The sequence below is a fragment of the Falco biarmicus genome, chromosome 1 (assembly GCF_023638135.1).
Source record: "Falco biarmicus isolate bFalBia1 chromosome 1, bFalBia1.pri, whole genome shotgun sequence".
NCBI classification, from domain to species: domain Eukaryota; kingdom Metazoa; phylum Chordata; class Aves; order Falconiformes; family Falconidae; genus Falco; species Falco biarmicus.
The window spans coordinates 36,545,054-36,564,340 of record NC_079288.1 but is presented as its reverse complement, the minus strand read 5'-3'; the positions used below and the strand labels follow the sequence as shown (position 1 = coordinate 36,564,340).

General features: G+C 45.7%; 1 protein-coding gene across 3 annotated transcripts in view; it reads left to right on the top strand.

The window, feature by feature from the left end:
- Positions 1–17,186, top strand: part of TAOK3 (TAO kinase 3) — a 92,985-nt gene extending 75,799 nt beyond the window's left edge. For all 3 annotated transcript variants that reach the window (XM_056350037.1, XM_056350029.1, XM_056350046.1), the window contains 8 exons: positions 1,260–1,394; positions 9,606–9,842; positions 10,450–10,578; positions 11,557–11,760; positions 14,479–14,718; positions 15,691–15,903; positions 16,351–16,533; positions 16,662–17,186. In XM_056350037.1, the coding sequence (XP_056206012.1) occupies positions 1,260–1,394; positions 9,606–9,842; positions 10,450–10,578; positions 11,557–11,760; positions 14,479–14,718; positions 15,691–15,903; positions 16,351–16,533; positions 16,662–16,823 (1,503 nt within the window). In that variant the 3' untranslated portion in view covers positions 16,824–17,186. The remainder of the gene's footprint in view (positions 1–1,259; positions 1,395–9,605; positions 9,843–10,449; positions 10,579–11,556; positions 11,761–14,478; positions 14,719–15,690; positions 15,904–16,350; positions 16,534–16,661) is intronic.
- The last annotated feature ends 2,101 nt before the right edge of the window (positions 17,187–19,287 follow it).

The following is a 19,287-nucleotide window of genomic DNA, read 5'->3' as shown; positions in this document are numbered from 1 at the left end:
TGCAAACACCTAGTGCATGGAGGCAGCTGCTCTCTGCAAGTGTTGGCATCTTTTATTTGCCATTTGGCATAGGCACTTTCAGCCTTTATTTTACACGCCTGACAGCTGGAAACTTGGTTTCATTCAAGAAGAATCTCAGTTTTCCTTTGAGATTTTTAGGAGCTGGAGCTTGAGGATGTGAGTCACAAAAGTGCGATGGACAGCAGTGTGGCAGATGTGCCAACGCTGGCTACCATCACTGCTGCCCTGTGGAGCTCGCCTCGCTGGGCAGGCTGAGGGGGAGGCAGCGGGCTGTGCCTGGTGTCCCAAGGCTGCTCCATCCTGAAGGCACAGCCTGTGGGTGTGCTGACTTTTGGCAGTCACCATTTCAATTGGCAAGACTGCGGTGGTGTTTTTCACCGGCCTTTCTGATTTAGGGTCCCTCCTCTATACACTCGATGAGAGCTTTGTTCCATTGCAAAATTTGCACGCACCGTTTCGCAGATGCACGGAGCCGCTCCTCGTGAAGCCTTGCCAGTGAGCAAGGGGGAGATTGCACTGGGAACGGTTCATGCTAAAACCTGTGAGCTGTTGCTTTAAAAGGGGGAAAAAATAATTTAAAAAAAAAATATCCTTTGTGGGCTGTGGAGAGAAAGTGCTAGAACTGTGCAGGATCATGACTGGAAAGCAGGATCCCTGAGTGGTCACAGAGGCTTTCCTGGTCCTCTCCAGCCTGCCATGGTTTTAGCCAGGATGCTCATCCTCCACAGCAGATAGCAAACAAGAGACAAAGAAACCCTATTGAGGACGAACCACTCGGCAAAGGGAATGAGGCAAAATGTTGCTCTTGTGTTAAAAGGGAACAGCATCTTCTTTGTTAGACATGGAAATCACGTTTTTAACGGGATTGCTCTGTTGCAGTGCTTGAACCCGACCTTTCTGAGGAGTCCGATCGCTCTGCATCGCTTTATGCTTTTGAGTCTGTCTTCTTTTTGCACATATGTAATACTGGAGGTTTAAAAAAAAAAAAAAAAAAAAAAAAAAAAAAACACCAGCCAGGGATTCAGAAGGCATCCCGCTAGCGATCAGCTGACACACCGAACCCAAGCCTGCAATGTGTTGCTTATTCATTTTGTACCGTGGGAGCTGCCGGGGCTAGCAGAGAGCTGAACTATGCCTCTCAAACAGCGGCGCTTGTGCAGACAGAGGGGTGAGAGAGAGGCAGCCGCCGCGGGAAGAGCACAGCCGGACTTTCTCCTTGTTTTTATCCATTTCTGCAGGATCATGTATTTATAAGGGATGAGGTGGGCCACAGGGATCGCAGGCCTGAGGTGCGGCCTACCCAGTCAGTGCAGAATCAGGCCCTCCACTACCGGAACCGAGAGCGCTTTGCCACAATCAAATCAGCATCTTTGGTAAGCAGCCACCCCACCCCACCCCACCTCCTCTCATCCCCTCTCCCTCTGCAAAGGGGTCAGGATTTATTTTTTTTCCTTTCCTAATTATTTTTTGCTGTTGTTGTTGGCATAGCAACTAGATATTGCACTGAAAGATATTTTAGCTCTGTGTGTGTGAGATGTAAAATGTAGAATATATTTAATTTCTCTGTGTATTTCCAGTGTATGGGAGATAAGCCACCTTCCTGGGTGAAGTTAATATCATCTCAGATTCCTTTCTCCCCCCCCCCCCCCTCCTTTTTCCACCTTTCTCTTTTGTTGATATGTTTATTTGCATGTGCATAAAGTGGGTATATGTCCTCGTGTGAAATATGCTTAAATGCTATGGAGATGCAGATGGGTTTTGAAACAATAAGATTGCTGCTTCCTGGCTGAGCTGCTGGCTGTTTTTTCATTCATTCATTTATTTCAAGCAACTGTACCGTGACTGCATTTTTCAGCTTGATCCCTAGGAAGGATTGCTGGGTTGCGATAACGGAGAGGGCTTACAGCGGGCTGTGGGCTTACAAAGAGGAGGGGGATGGGATGAATCCATCAAGATTTGTACTATTGCAAATGTGATTGCTGTGGATGCCTTTGTAGTAGGGAAAGGGGTGTGTGCCGGAAGAGTTAGTTGTCGTGCCACCTCCCCCACCTCGCATCCGCACGGGCTGCAGTCAGTAGCAACATTTTTGACAGAAAGGAGTGAAAATGGCCTTTTAAAGCTAAAAGAAATGTAATCTTAAGTATTTCAGCCCAATGGTATTAGAGGTCAGATGGACAGGGAGCGTTAGAAAGTACCCACTGTTTGGCCATGGCACTTGCTCAGTGCTATGACATCATCCTAGACCAACCCCGAAATTACACCAGCAAGCCCTCCCCTTCTTGTTTTACCTTGCTTGAATGGTGGGGTTTTTCCTTCTATACCACCATTTCTTGATTCCCCCAAATTGCTTCCCATTTCTACATGCACAAGACGGGGGGTGGGGGGTGGGGGGGGATGTGTGACCACAGCTAAAGGTTGTGAGTGGAGGGGAAAAGCAGCAGTGCTAGTAACCAGAAATTTTCTGTGGTGGCTGCTGCTAAAATCTAAAATGATACTGTGGCATCCAGAATCCTAGCTGGATGCTTCGTGGGCTGGCATTTAAGGGGAGCATCTGAGTTCCATCTTTTGCAGGTATACTTCTGGGGAGTCATGCATGCCCTGAGCATTCCTCAGGCCAGTGTCCCCTGCTCCCCCTTCCCTCCCTCCTCTGCCCCAATCTAAGTGACCTAGAAATATGTGCATTAGAGGACTTCACGCAGCACACCTGACACAGGCAGGATCTGTGGTCTCCTGGAGACCCTCTGCCTTCTGTATTTTTCTCTTTTGTGTGCATGTGTGTGTGCGCATGCACCCAGTACAGTGCCAGCACTATTGCCTGCACTGAGCAGATAAAAGTAGGATCCAGTTAGGCTGGCTGGAAGGAAGAAATGGTGAATGACTCAAGTACCATACTTGAAACGTATATACACTTTGATTGATAAATAGATATGTGTGTTGAATATATTCATATTCTTTTACTCCTTGTGGAAAGCTGCTGCACTTTCTGTCCTGCCTTCAGTACCAGAGTCAGTAACTCCGATCTGCCTTGAATATGTCATCCCTGGGCTGCTTGGGTGGTTTGAAGGTATTGCATAGCAAGGCCCCCTTGGGAGCTTATGGAAGATGTTGGTTTGAAGGTATGAACCATGAGGCCTTCCCAGACCTCTGAGCTCTGGGGAAGACAGCTAATTTCCCAAGGTCACTCCTAAATCCCACAGCAGCCTCCTGTGGGGCTGGGACTGTGTCTGTCTTAATCCTTTAGTCACTTGGATTTGCTAAATCTCTCTGCTTCTGTGACCAAATGATGATAAAGATAGAATTAATACTGGGTGGGGAAGATGATTGCCTTTTTAAAGAATTTTTTTCTTTTTTTTGTTTTCTGTGGAACATACTCTGATACGGAGCATGTCTGGGCTCATGCTGGGAGGGTTTAGGGTGCACACCTAAGGTGAGCCATACATGCACAGCACAGTATCTTTTAGGGGAGAGGGAAGTCCCACCCATTAGCTCACAGTGTAAGCCAGCAGGTCTTTGGAAAAGCACATGGTAGTATGTGTCATGCAAAAGCTTTGTCATCCCCATCATAGGCACACATATCCCTTCCCAGTATAAAGGGAGGTTCCCAAAGCACCACCTTGGTACTACAGTGGATGGTACTGTGTCCTTAGGTTCTGAGGTTATGTGGTGGGGGAGAAGCTTCCCAGTGTTTACAACAGAAATATTTTCTTTCATTTCAGTTAACCTTGTGATGGACTTTTCCCTTTAATAATCTTTCATTCTCACCTCTTCATGTTCTGAAATGAAAATCTAGGAAAAAAACCCAAAAAACAAAACCCAAAAAACTAAGCTGAAACCTATTGCACAGAACATGAAGAATGCCAGTGTACGTGCTTGGGTTTGAAGTGCCGGCGTGGCTGTCAGCACACTTTTTTTTATCACTATGCATTCGATCACCGCTCGGTGGCTGGATGATGTCAGTGGGTAGTGGTGCTGAATGCTGCTGCTCTTCTGGCCAAGGGAAAACTTCTCTCATGCCTGCCTCCTTGTCTCCTGCTTAAATATCTGTGGGGAGAACAAGCCGTGCAGCTGATGTGGGGAGAATGACCTAAAAATGTCTGGAATTTATAGTGTGAAACCAGAAATTCAGACTTTATTCATCTGTCTGTGTTAATTTATGCTTTCAACAGCATCTTGAATAAAATGAATCCTGTGTGAATGGGTGCTTGAGACCCCACTGTTAAAAACTAAGCAAACCGGCATGCTTTGATGGTTCCCTACATAGTTGCTGCTGACCATCAGTTGGTTTCTCAGCAGCTGGGTACCGCTTCCTGGGCACGGAACGGTTATGGGGTTGAGAGCATCAGGTGGCCTGTATTGCAGAGAATCAGGCAATGGGAGTTCTGACCCCAAATTCAATAATAGGGGATGGTATTTGGGTGTAGAAACTTACGCTTGTGGGATTTGTGAAACATTATCCCCCAACACAAGAGCAGGGCGGTCCTGTAGAGGAAAGCACAGAGTCTGGGTGCAGGGGGCTATGCATGTTGCTTCACAGCTGTTCTGCTGGTGGAGTCCAGCATCCTGGGCCCTCAAGTCCTTGTTATTCACCCTTAAATCGGGATATTGCAGATGCAAGAAAGATAGGCATTTCTAAAAGGATGCTCTTAACTTGGAAGTTGGATCTCTTTCCAAAAACAAGCTGAAGTAGTTTCAGTGAGTGCAGGGGTCACAGGAGAACTACATTAGACAGCTCTATACTCCAGATGTCTCAGTGGTTTTAAGTGTGATTCTCTGGCCCTCTTGCTCTCCAAAAGCATCATGTGAATAAGAAGGGAACTGGACAGACTTCCAAATAGTGAAATGAGCTATCCACAAGAAAGAAGCTGTCAATATAAGTTTCTAGTCTTTCAGTGATGCTTTGATACTGCTCAGGTTAAAAAAAAATATGAAAAAAAAATGAGCAAATGGAGTTAAGAGAGCTGAAGGAGCTTACCTTTGGTCATAATTCAAGCAACAATTTTAACAGTCACTCTTTCCTGGACCACCTTTCTCTTTGGTCATTGTGTAGATCACCACCACTGTCTGTTGGGTGGGGTTTTTTTTTCTTTTTTTTCTTGTTAATGACACTTGTGGCAACAGTAACCATCACTCAGTTGGAACAGTGGTGGGAAATATGCTGCACATTTCTGCTGTTGCAGTGAAAATTACTATCTGAAATGGAGATTGGGTACCTACTACATCTCCATGCTATTTTGCAGACTATCAGTGATGCATAAATTAAAAGTTACAACTAGAAATCTAAGCTTTCAGGCTCAGAAAGCTGTTATTTAAAAAGAAGGGCAGAGGATCTGCATGTTGCTAAGATTACAGCTATCAACATTTTCAAGTGAAAGGTGTTATTTAAATATGTGCAGAGATGTATTGATCTGCATTTCTGGTTGTCTTTCATGCTTGACTCCTTAACTCCCTACCACCTCATGCCTTTCCTCGATAGCTGCTGTTACAGTTTTCAAATTAAATGATCTAATAGTTAAAATTTCATAGAAAGATCAGACGGTGTGGACTCTATCGAAGGCCTTGGCATTCTCTTTGAAATCCAAATGCCAGCAAACAAATTATGTGATCTCATCCAGGGTCTGCAAAGCCAAATGTCTAGGTATGTGTGAGCAGGCTTCTTTGGCCATGAAAATGATACTGGGGCAGTCTGACTCCATACTAGGTATGTTTACATGATGGCTGTACCCTTGCACCCTGTTCTGCTGAAGCAATGACATTTTATTCCAGATGGTTGAGTTTCTCCTAGTGGACTCATCTGGCTGCTGCCTTTATAGGTCTTTGCTCTAAAAGTATTGACCTTATTCTTTCTCATCTCGAAGTTCTTCTCTTGCTGTAAGGGGCTTCTGGCAGTGTCTTGCTTGGTCCTCTGCTTCATGCAGCAAAGACGAGCTCAGTATTTCATTTGGCTATCAAGAGGTTATCAAAACTGTCTTTTAGGAGAGTGTTCAATATCTTGGTTAAACAGTGTAGAGAAAGCAACTTTAAAGAGTTGCTAGTTTGAAGGAGAAGTTGCGAGCCCAGCTTCCTTACATAAAGCAAAAATCTTGGAGGGCTGAAAGAAGAAAAGTTTTGATTTTATGGCAAGAAAACTGCTTGTGGGAGCAGGTTGGAAAAGACATCTCTCTTCTCAGTTCTGTATGTGCCAAAGATACAGAGAAACTGACAAACTTCATACCTTAATAAAAGCTATTCTGGTTTATGCAGGGGTTTTGGTTCTGCTGATGACCTGATTGATTATTGCATGCTGCAGATAGAGCTTCAGGAAACTGCAGTTTTCTGCTTTAAAGGATCCTGATGTTGTCTGGTTATGTGGAGAACAAATTTTGCAATGACCAATTCAGTTGTCATCTTTCTTTCCTATCATAATCTATGGGGATTATGATTGTGAAATACTTTGTGAAGTTCCAAGTGCCTTTGTCTAAGAACACCAGAAAGGTGATTACTGGAACTTCTCCAGATTTTCTTTTTAAAATGATTGTTCAAGCTGTTCATTCATTAGGGGCTTAATCTTTAAAACCATAATCCTTTATTCATTCGTGTGTTGACATGCTTAATCTGAAGTACTTCTCTGGTACTGAATGGTCATATTCAGTGACTAACGTTAATTTCTTCCAATTTCATCCATGCCCTGAGGTCACCATTTGGACACCTTGTCTTCGAAGATGGAGTTCTGAAGAGTGTTCATCTTTATTAGACATTATGGTGACAAATTAGATCTTTAGCACGAGCATGCTGAATGCAGGCATTAAATCTATGAGATGTCCACCAAGTCTCCTGTTCTTTCTCTCTTATCTTAAGGAATGAAATGCTTCTTTTGCTTTCCTCTGACTTCTTAATGTCTTGTCTTCTGCTGTGACCGGAAGGCTTTATCAGCCAGTGTTACAATTAGTAATTGCATCCTGTTGTTGGAGATAAATATCTCAGACCTAATGTGAAATCTTTCAAAAATGAAATTCTTGTCATGATAGAGGCAAGCTGAGCAAAACTGGAAATGGAGTGCACAGGAGCAGCAAAAAAAAAAAAGATTAAACTTTTATGTTTTTTGCTGTAAATAAGTACACATTCTAAATCTCATTAGAGATGAGACCAAAGGGGAGACTGGTCAAGTTGCTAGCAAATTCTTGGATCCATTTTTTCTTATGTTCTTGCTGTTTGCTTTGTTCTGCCACCTTCTTGGAGCGGCGGGTGCATAATGTCCTGCTGCTCACAAAAGGGCCAGGCCCCAAGAACAGCACATCCAGGAAGATCTTGTCCTGCTGCGTGGTAGTTAACGTATCTCCGTTTCTCCACAAGTCCCTGACCAAGCCTGTTTCTCCAAGTCGTATGTCATATAACATAGTAAATGGCATATGTGAAATGTTGGGGGTTTGCCTTGTCTTACCTGACATCTGTCTCTTAAAATTAACCTGGAAGACTTCTCAGAGGAGCTTTCGTTACCTGGAAGCTTCTGTCAGAGATCTTATTCTTGCTGAAATTGACTGAAATGTTCCCACAAATGCTTACCAACTTCTGCAAAGCATGGATGTCATTTGTTACATTTGGGGAAAAAAAAAAAAAAAAAGCTTTTGAACTATAGCGATATGCAGGGCTAATACTGTGTTCATGTTTCTGTAGTCATTTCTACAGTCTCACATATTCCTGGTGTCTGGCTCAGATCTGTTCAGTTACCTAGTCTCGAGCATTTGAAGGCTGCTATGTTACACCCGTTGCTGAGGTGTAAGTATATATTTTATCCAGTCAACTTCAAAATAACATCCCAAAATTCCTTGTACAAGGAGGATGTGATTTATGTATCCATCCTCACTTACTTTGTAGCTGATGTTTGACTACACTAATGTGGTAACCCACCATCATCGCTTCCTGGTAATGGAGTCTGACAGTGCTGTAGTCAGGCTAGTTCTTTTTTCTTTGTCATCTGGTTTCCTTTTCTCTCTGGGGTTGTCTTTGGAAGGGATGGGGGAAAGACAGAGGCAGTAGATTCATCCTTTCATGTTTTGTTTCTGTTCTGGGACTCTGGCTAGAATTTTCTTGGTTGATAACTATTTACTGTAAATTGTTGCTAATCTATTTCAAGGGGAAGGCTTTGGAAGGCTATTCCCAACCTCCTGTTCACACTCCTTCCAAGTGTTGGTAGTCATTTGAGCTGAGACAGGTGGCAGCATGCTGTCTGCCTTGGGTGACACATCAGTTTGGTATTAAACTTGCTTGTTGATTTGGGAGCTCTGACTTGATTGCTGCTTCCTATCAGCTACTAGTCCTGAAGCACAGGGCTGCCAGCAAGTGGGCTGGGTTTGCTGCTCGGTAAAGCAGCTGCTCTTCTTCTGTTGAACCTGAACCTTCTCAGGTCTAGGTGCATCCCATCCTACGTCTGAACTTACTTGGAAGATCTCTGAAAAACAGCCTTGAAATGACAGCAGTACTGTAGTAGGTGCCGGTTCTTTCTCTTGGCTGCTGCGGAGAAACTAATCAGGAAGACTGGGCTCTTGCATACTGCAGGAGGGACTGTTGGTTCGTAAAGCTTCAACAATCACCTTCAAAGGGCTGAGCTCTTTGCTTCCTACTTGTTAAGCGTGAAAGAAGAGGTCCCCTCATACAGAATCAGGGACTGCAGCTCTACACCTATACTCCAGTTCCAGCTTTTGGCTCCCAGGACTGGCATAATACAAAGATCTGCTGATCTTTTTATGTGAAGTTCCTGGGACTGTATTAAAAAAAACATAAATAAAAAAATCAGTCTTGGACACTTTTCTTCTTTTGAAATGGAAGCATTACCATTCACATTTTCTTCTGAAATTTTTGGCACAACTTACTGGGGTTTTTTCTTCCTTTCACATAGATACTCTCGGGCATGGAAATGAATGTGGAACTTGTGAGTTTGTTTCAGCTGCGCAGGGTTTAAAATCTGCTTAGACCATCTGATCAATCTCGTTAAGAGCACACTGTTCCAGAACAGTGTTCCCTTGTTAGAAAACTTTCGGTGCTGTTAGGGAATGAGCTCAGTCTGCCATCCTCTTGAATGTTAAGAAGAAATGTTGAAGGAGGCTACTCGTTGCAGGAAATAGGTATTGAGGGACTGAACTGGAATCATGGTGACTTGAGGAGGAGGGGAAGAATGGGGTGGGTTGGGGGCTGTTCTCAAGATGGATGCCATCTTGTAAGTCCATGTCACCCTCAGCATTTGAATTCTGTGTCTGGAGAAGGTTGTCCAGCAGCCACCTTTGTTTCCAGACCTCCTCTAGTGTTTCCTGGAGTGATTAGTAACCTGCTGTTTCCTTTATTTGTAACATGGCATTTTCTGCTGTGTTACTGAAAATGCACATAAAGTTCTCAGGAAAAGACAGGGTAGGTGAAAATCAGGAGAGAAAAACTTTATGGCCCTGTTTGTGACATTAAACAGCAGCACCAGCTGAAACCTGGAACAGCATTCTCTGAAAGTTGATTTCTAAGAGTACAGCAAAACAGGGTCTAGTTTACAGGTAAGCAGCTAATATGATGACAGCTTGTTTGTGAAGAAGGCCATGTAGCAATTCCCCTTTTCCTGACATCAGGTTACAAGACAGATCCATGAGCATGAGCAGGAGAACGAGTTGCGGGAACAGATGTCAGGATATAAGCGGATGCGGCGCCAGCACCAGAAGCAGCTGATCGCCCTGGAAAACAAGTTGAAGGCCGAGATGGACGAGCACCGCCTCAAGCTGCAGAAGGAGGTGGAGACGCATGCCAACAACTCGTCCATTGAGCTGGAGAAGCTGGCCAAGAAGCAAGTGGCTGTGATGGAGAAAGAGGTGAGTAGAGTTACAGGTTCCACAGCTGTACCTGTGGAAAGGTGAGTACCAGATCTCTAAGAGAAGCTGTGAAAACGTGGCTTAAAACCTGTGTTAAGTGCGCTCCATGGTTGCTATCCGGAGCTGCCCTGGCCAATTTTGTGAAATAGCTTCACAGCTACAAGTCAACCTTCTGGATAACGGGCACTCCATTGGCATTGACCAATACTGCACCTGGGGACAGCTGGCTAAGAGAGACAGACAGACCCTGTGGGGACCTTGGAGGGAGCTTCTGCCTGATGGCTGAGGGAATGACTAAGCTTGCTGCTTTGTCTCAGTCTGTTTAAAAATCAACATGTTAATTTGTATGGTGAATTAGTGGGGTTTTACCCTCCGGAGTGGTTTTGGTGCGGAGGTAAGAAGCATGAGGAAAGTCTTCAATGTATGTGGGCATTATGGGGTTTTACTCGTGGCTTTGTCTAGCACAGTGATGGGAGAATGACAGACCAAAAAACGCACAACAGAAGACTGATTTGTGCTGGATTCAGTACCTGCTCCCTCACCCTTTGTTGCTTTTTTCTTTTTTTCTTTTTTTTTTTTTCTTCTTTTTTTTCTCTGTGCCATGCAGGCAAAGGCAGCTGCAGCAGATGAAAAGAAATTCCAGCAACAGATTTTGGCTCAGCAAAAGAAAGACCTGGCGACCTTTTTAGAAAGTCAGAAGAAACAATACAAGCTTTGCAAGGAAAAGATTAAAGAGGCAAGAAACCATCATTTTCAGGGCTGAAGGGGTGTGGAATGAACACGAACTAGACTTTCGTTTTGATAAACCTGGGCCAGCCCAGGGGTTTAAGGGATACTGTCATGCTTGGAAGCAAATTTAGATTCTCAGCAAGTAAACTTTCAAGATCTGGGAGCATCTGGCAGCATTTCTAGCATAATCTGTAAGGGTGCTAGAGGTACCTTCGCAATTTGCTGTAGAGCAGAATCTTTGAAACCAAGGGTGATGAGGGAAAATGGGACTTCACAGAGAATTCTTCTTCCCGTTTTTCCTCATCTGTGGGTGTTTTTTGGGGGGTGTTTTTGCTTAAGCTGAGAGTTATCAGAGCAGCCATTTAGATGTCAGTTGACGAAAAGCCCTGTTGATCGCTTCTTACATGAATTAGAAGAAGTAGTAACTTAGGTTGTCTATCCCAAACTGCATTACTCAAGTACAGCATCCCCACCGCATTGCAAAAATAGCTTGCTGTTAAGAATGTAGAGGTGAGAAAATGAACAGCGATGAGCCCTGCTGGGCATCTGATTGGAGAGAGAATTGAGCATGAGTCCTGTTGAAATAAAACCTAAGCCTGAGCTGGACTCCCGTGAACCTGGGTACAGAGCTGGGAAGGGAGCTGAGGAGTTTGACCCAGTCTCTTTCCTGGACAGCTGGAGCCTCCCCTGCAATGGTGTGTTACTGACTTTTCATTGCTGCACTGTTTAGCCCCTGAGATGTTTGTGTTCAATGGCCACTTTTTCCTCCTCCTCTTGGTGGGTCATAATAGCACTCTGGAAGACGGTAGGGCTGGGCATGGCCAGGTGATAAGTCTGGTTCTGCTGGTACCTGGTGGTGTAGTCAGGATTTTGGTGTCCTTCAATGAACTGAGTGGCAGAGGAGTAGCCAGTAGCTGAAGGTCCTCCAAATCCTGTGTCACTGTGGTCCTAAGGGAAGTCTTGTTTTGACGCTGTATGCACACAGGAAATGAATGAGGACCACAGCACGCCGAAGAAAGAGAAGCAAGAAAGAATATCCAAACACAAAGAGAACCTGCAGCACACACAGGCTGAAGAGGAGGCCCATCTTCTCAGCCAGCAGAGACTCTACTATGACAAAAACTGCCGTTTCTTCAAGAGAAAAACGATGATCAAGAGGCACGAGATGGAGCAGCAGAACATTCGGGAAGTATGGCACTCTTCGCTTCCTTTCGCAAGCATTTCTTTAATTGTTTTAGCTTCGTGTCCGTCAAATAGTTTGCTGACTGGTGCTAGATCTTCATGTTCCCAGTTGCTAAACAGGACTGAGAAAAACATAGGAAACATAGTTTGGAAAATAGTTTTCCACAAGGATGTTGCTGCTTTTATTAACTGAGGAGGGGTGGCATCATTGACTTGCAGAGAGAAACATTATGTGGGCCACTCACTCTGGATCAGGTGCTTCACCTGAGCTCCTGGGCATGAGATTTTTGGGGGATCTTGCTGGGCTTCTTTCACAGCACAGGGCAGTTTGTCCATGATGAGTTCCATGGGCAAGTAGGATGGCTGAAAGGGCATCGCATGAGGGGTTCTACTTGTTGGCTAAAGAAAACTTACACAGTTGAAATATGTGTATTAAACCAGTGATAACCCTAAAAGAACAAGATTAAGACTGCAGAATGAAATGCTACAAATGTAAAAAATACCAAAAATTCAGTCCTCTCATGTGTCTGCATTCTGGTTATCTTCAAATAATCAGATATTGCTTTTCCACTGGGCTCCACACAAATTTGTGCACAGAATGGGCAATAGTTTGTTAAGGAGAAGCTATTCAGCATCTTGTTTTTCCTCATTAGTTTATTAACCTTTGCCTTGCAGGCTGCCTGTAGTCAAATACCACTTTGGAGAAAGAGTTATTACTTGTAGATTTTCCTGTGGGCATCACTATAGTATCTGAATTCTTTATTAATGTTGTTTTTGGATAAAGACTATCAGATGAAATGGTATTTTAGTGTAAAGGCTGAGAGCGAGCGGTCAAAAATTTCTAATAATCATGTACTTGGTCTGCTACCATCAAATTTTCTGGCATACTTAACATTGCCCTATATCCTTACCTGTTCAGAGCTTTGCTGCCCTTGACTTCAGATGTGCCTGGGACTGCTCAGCTGGTTTGCAAATCACATCCAGACATGTCAACTCAGACACCCTGAAAATGAATGACTGAAAAATCAGATTTGGGCACCATTATCACAGCATATAAGCTCTGTGGCAGGGATGAGAACAGAATTCAGTTGCCTATCATGGTATTTTAACCAGGAAACACTCCTTTGAGCTGCTGCATTTAAGAGACCTAATTTTCAGAATTATCTAAGTGTTTATTTCCTGAAAATAATATCCCTATTAACTAGTTCAAATTCACTGGATCAGACACTTGAGGTAAATAACAAGTTCAAAATGGGGTTTTTTCTTGGTATTTGAAGTAACCACAGAAGTTCTTTTTGTACAAGTGAGAAAGCAATGGGGAGAAGTGGAGCACCTCTGTTTGTTCATACTGTGTGAACTGAAATGGGGCATGGAATGGGCACGAGAGAGCCTGGCTGTCCTGGCCTAAGATGAAGGCAGGCACAAGTACCACCACTCAGAGCTGATGTGCTGGCTGTTCAGTGCACTACCCGCCTTTGCACAAGGGGGAGGTGATTTCAGCACACCAGGAGATTTAAGATTTTGATCTTGGTTGTCCAGGTGCAAGTTTTGGTTAAATGTAAACATCTGCAACATCCTTAGGGCCAAGAATGCAAAGACAAGACCTGGCCCTGTTCTGTTCCCCATCCTAGCTTAAAGCTGTCACAGCTGTAACAGCCTAAGGGGTTGAAGTGCCTGTTTGCAGGTGCTGATGTTGAGAATTACAACGTGCAACAGCAACTTGGAATAATTAGATTTATTATTTTTTTTCTTCTACTGCAGAAACTCATTAGGCTGAGCCCTCCCTGTGCTGGGCGGTGTGTGTATTGCAAGGCAGCCCCTGCTGTGCCTGTCTTAGTCTAGCATGAAGCACAGCCGTGAGTTTGTAAACCGGAGAGCTGAAACTGAGATGTACTAGCAGACCATCTGTGAAGGTCACCAAATATCAGCCAGGGGTACAGCTGTAATTACTGCTCGACTGAGCTGGATTCAGCTCCATGCTCCACAGGTTGTTGCCGATACCTTGAGACAGAAGTATTAGCAGCGATCAGGGATAGAATCTGGTATCTTCCTCTTCCTTGGCTTGTAGCTCAGTGAAGGTTTTCCTAGACTGCAGGGCACCATGTGCAGAAACTCTTATGTGCACATTGCAAAATTGTGTGAGGCTCAGGCTGTATCCTTGTTTTGGAAAACACGCTGCACCTAGGGCCAAAAAACACCTCTACACAGCAGTAGATGAAATTCTTTTTCTTACCCGATGTGTTGGAGCTGTTCACCTCTGCTTTGGCCAATCTGCTATAGGTGATACGAGAGAAGCCTCATCTCCCAGTGACTAGCAGGGGTGCAGCGTAATTAAAATAGACAAATAAGAGCCCCAGTTCTGTCGGTTACCCCAGCCCAGACGCTGCCAGCTCTCTGCACCCCGGCATGTACTTACTGAAAACAACTGTGATCCTCAGCCGTCAGACAGGGCTTGCGTGTGGTCCCAGTGCCGCCTGCTGGAGACTCCCTGGGTGATCCAGGAGCTACCAGAGGAGCAGGTTACAGGGGGATGGATCCTAGGTGGCCGCTCAATTAGCGTTCCCATCCTGCTGCTGGGGTTTTGTTTCCTTGTGGCACATGGAAGCCCTCGATGTTGTCTAGATGAGCGACAAAGACACCCCACCTCACAAACTGAACCACTGCATCTCAGGGCAGAGAATCACTCCTCAGCTTTTGTCTTGTGCTCTGCTGTCCTCTTGTGCAGGAGTTAAACAAGAAGCGGACCCAGAAGGAAATGGAGCATGCCATGCTGATCCGGCACGACGAGTCGACGCGCGAGCTGGAGTACAGGCAGCTGCACACACTGCAGAAGCTGCGAATGGACCTGATCCGGCTGCAGCACCAGACTGAGCTTGAGAACCAGCTGGAATATAACAAGCGGCGAGAGCGGGAGCTGCACAGGAAGCATTTCATGGAGCTCCGGCAGCAACCAAAGAACCTGAAGGTGCTGGAAGCTTTCCTCCTCCTTCCAACCTCTGCCCTGCTGGGCAGGCTGCTCTGTGTGCTTGCTGCCTCCTCCGTGCAGCATCCACGCTGCAGAGCCACCGTTCTCCACCAGCACTGTGTGCTCTCCCTTGCATCCCTTTCCTTTGCGCAGGGCTGCTCTGGTAGAAGAAAGTTGCAGGCTGTTCCAGCAGAGAGCTCAGGGAGGATTTTTTAAGTGCTGTGCTCGTTGAGGCTGCTGGGTAAAAACAGGCTAGTCCTTAGCAAAGTGTTACAGAACTTGCTTCTGATGAGCTGTGCTTGCTTCAGGCCCTTGCTGGTATCAGCCTATAAACCTCAGCATGGAAGGGGGTTGGGTGGTGCTTCCTCGCTTTCAAAGTCAAGAGAGAGGGAACGTGGGTGTGCTGAGCATTACGCTCTGTCCTAAGCTGGCTGCGGGTTGATTAGAAACCTCCGAGCTAATTGCTGTGGGAGATTTCTGTTCCTCCTCTGAACATCCAAAAAGGTACATTGCTTTTATTCACTTTCACACACTTGCTAGTTCTCAGATCCGCAGTCTCTGTGTAGCACGCGGTTGCGGGGAAGGCAGCTTGGTGAGGCTTCGCTGAGGTAACAACCTGGGAGGCCCTGAAAAAGCAAACGCTTCTGGGGAGGCAAGCGGCAGGGTGATGGGCTGGGCGACCTGTAGGAAGCAGCGGGGAAAGGTGGACGTGCCCTGGGCTGGGGAGGGCTTAGTGGATCCTGTTCCTGGCCCAGGCCCATGGTCACTGCTGAAGCAGGACCTGAGCTGATGCTGCTTGTTAGATCGCTGCGTGCGCAAAGCGTGTCCCACTCACCTGGGTGCAGGGGCAGGAGGCAGCGCAGAGTACAGGGGAGCTGTGGTTGTCTCCCACCAACCCACCTATTTGGATGTACTTTAACCTCTCCATTCCCAAAGCTCTTCGTGCTCTTCACATCGTTCCTTCCTTGGCAGGCTATGGAAATGCAGATCAAAAAGCAGTTCCAGGACACATGCAAAGTACAAACTAAGCAGTACAAAGCACTGAAGAATCACCAGCTGGAAGTAACTCCAAAGAGTGAGCACAAGACAATTTTGAAGAGTCTGAAGGATGAGCAGACGAGGAAGCTCGCCATCCTGGCAGAGCAGTATGAGCAGAGCATCAACGAGATGATGGCCTCACAAGCGGTAGGTGCGGCGTCCGGCGGCACCTGTCCCTGTTCAGGGGGGCTCTGACCGAGGTGTGCGCAGGCGGGGGACAGCCAGGCCATCAGTCTTCGTAGCACGCTGCGTTCTTCTTATCATAGCCACTGGATGGTTAGCGATGCGGTTGTGTTTGTAACAACTGTTTTAAATAATGCATCAGGCAGCACCTTCCCTCTTGTAACAGGTATCCCCCAGAACGCGCGTCCTTCCCCTGCTGCCCCTCGCATGCTAGGGTTTTAGAACTGGATCTTGTGGGCAACTCCTGCCTCTGTGTGAGTGGGGAGGCAGCTGTTTGTGGAGCCCTTCCTGCTTTCTCATTCTGCCACCACCAGCAGAGGCTCCCCGGCTTGGAGGGGGAGGAGCAGTGTGTCTCGTGTCGGAGCAGATTACCGGTGGAGGTTTGACTGTTGTTTTACTCTGATCTTACAGCTACGGCTGGATGAGGCCCAAGAAGCGGAATGCCAAGCCCTGAGACTGCAACTCCAGCAGGAGATGGAGCTGCTCAACGCATACCAGAGCAAAATAAAGATGCAGACAGAAGCACAGCATGAAAGAGAACTCCAGAAGCTGGAGCAACGGGTGTCGCTGCGCAGGGCACATCTGGAACAAAAGGTACGTTTTGGGTGGGCTGCTGGGGGCACCTGGCTACGTGTGTTGATCTCACCTCGGACACGGGGTTGGTGCAGCCTGTTGGGGGCTGTTGTGCTCTGCTAAGGGGCTGCTGACTGTGCTTCTTTCAGATTGAAGAGGAGCTAGCCGCCCTCCAGAAGGAACGCAGCGAGAGGATAAAGTTTTTGTTGGAAAGGCAGGAGCGAGAGATTGAAACGTTTGACATGGAGAGCTTGCGAATGGGCTTTGGGAATTTGGTCACATTAGAATATCCCAAGGAGGACTATAGATGAGATTAAATTTCTTTGCCATTTAAAAACAAAAAGCAAACAAAACAATGATAAAACTTGCAAAACCAACATTCCCCATGTTAACGGGCGTGCTCTCTCTCTTTCTGTCTCTCTTACTGACATCGTGTCGGACTAGTGCCTGTATATTCTTACTCCATCAGGGGTCCCCTTTCCCCCTGTGTCAAGTCCCGGTGCAGGACAGCTCCTGGCAGTCTTTTCCATAGTATGTCACAGTATTGATGTCTCTGTGCAATGATTAAAAATGTTTCAGTGAAAACTTTGGAGACAATTTTAATGGAAAAAAAAAAAAAAAGTGGATGTATGTTGCTTTTGAGCAATCACTCATTTTACCACCAATCAATGAAAGTACAAGCAAAAAAAATAAATATCAAAAGATATATACAAACCCAGGGGGAGAGAGACTAAATCCGCAGCCTTACCTTAACTAGCTGCTGCATAATTTTATTTTATTTTTATTTTTTTGGTATTTATTCATCAGGAATAATTAAATAATAAAAATTTTATTAAAGATTGAAAAATTTGATACATTTTACAGAAAAAAAACTTAATCGTGATGTACATATCAGTGGTGACATATTATTACTTTTTTGGGGGTGGGGAGGGGCGGGGCGAAGATCTGGTGATTTTTAGAAGAACCATGCCAGGCGAGGCGGGGATGAGACCTCAGTCCTCGGCATATTCTTGATTGTATCATAATCATTTTCTGCTGTCGCAGAGAATGTGAATACACTTAAATGAGCCCACAGGATCCCAGTAGCACAAATTGGGCTTTGTCAAATCATGTATTTTGTGTATAGAAGGAATTTAAGGAGAGCTTTTACTTATTTTCATATTGTATTTTAACTGTTTCTCTGATCAAAAATTTTTTTACTTCTTTCCCCCTTCCTCCTGCTCCCAGCCACCCTGCCTACTCTCCAGTTCAGTACTTGGAGGTCTACACTGTCTGTTAGATCATCCCCAGCCCTTTTCTTTTCTTTTTTTTTTTCTTTTTTTTTTTTTTCGTTCCTCCCCCAAGTCCACCCCCAATCCCATGATCTTGGTCACAAATATTGCATTATTCACACTTTCAAACTGTGTATTTTCTTACAATAAAAAGATAAAAAAAAAAGGCTTTACTTCTTTTGCATGCACTTTAAAAAAAAAAAAAAAAAAGACAAAAAAAACCCAACAAAAAAACCAACAAAACAACAAAAACATTTTTCAGGTTCCAAGGAAGAGCATGAATAACTGTCAGAGCTTTTAATTATATTTGTAAATAAAAGTGTTCATCACAACGCCTCGCTGTCTCATTGTGGGAAGAGCGGCTCCCCAGCACAGTCTGAAGGTGGGAGCAGGGAGGTGACACACCGCTCCTGCCAGCGCATCTCTTGCGGATGACACCAAGGGGTGAGATCGGGAACCTCGGGGGCTTTGGTTCAAACCTGCGGTTCTTGACAGTGCAGGTTTTTAGGCTAATGGAATGGTGGGTTGTTTTCTTTTTTGTGTCCCACTTCCAGCCTGAGAAGTCGCAGGAGGGCTCAGCCAGTGCTGAGCACCGCGAAGGACAACTGTTCAAACCTGTCACCACCCACCCTCTTTGGTAACTGGGGATGTTTTCCTGAAAAACCATCAATCCCTGTTTTAATGTTTAAATATTTTAATGGCTGGGTTGAAAAACTGCTTGGGGCAGAAACAACCACCTTTCTTAGTTACAGCCTCACTCGGGCTTTTCCAGGGCCTTGCTGCAGCGTGCCGAGTATTTCAGTACCCGTTTCTCAGACCACCTGGGTGCAGACCTTTGAGAAAGGGGGAAGGCTTCTAGTTCTGTGAAGTAGTTATATCAGCTTCATCTCTTTTAAAGATGTCAGACTGGACCAAAGGTTCATTTTCTGCTTTAAGCAGTTAGGAGACACCACCAGACCTTGCCGCAAGCTGCTGGAGGATCAGGAAAGCAACTGGGACCCTGCAGCTTGGCTGGGAAGCAGCTTCAGGTCAGTAAAGCTGGTGGTGGTTCTCATGGGAGCGGAACCCTGCAGTGGGGGTTCAGCTGCATCGTGTGGCGCTGGGGAGAGCCCCCTGACAGGCCGGGACCGGCCCCTCTGCCACCTGCCCAGCGTGGGCTGAAAGCACCAGGCTCCCTCAGCCCGGGGGGCTGGCAGAGCAGGTGGAAGGGCTTGTTAACAGCCGGCCAGTGTCCACAGGCTGCCCCTGTGTTTCAGCACCAAGAAACATCAAGGTTGGCAACAGGAACCTTTCAGGGGATATTATTACCCTGCTGCTGCATGGTGAGATGGTGGCTTCAGAAACAGCCCAGGAAAGAGCATGTTCTCTGAATTTCTATTTCATGGCACTGCCCTTTGCCGTACAACCTTGGTTCGGCAAAGCCGCGCCTCAAGGGCAGTGGATTAAGTTTGTACAAGGTTGTTAGAAAGACATGACTGCTTTGAGCTGCATTCCTCCAGCATCA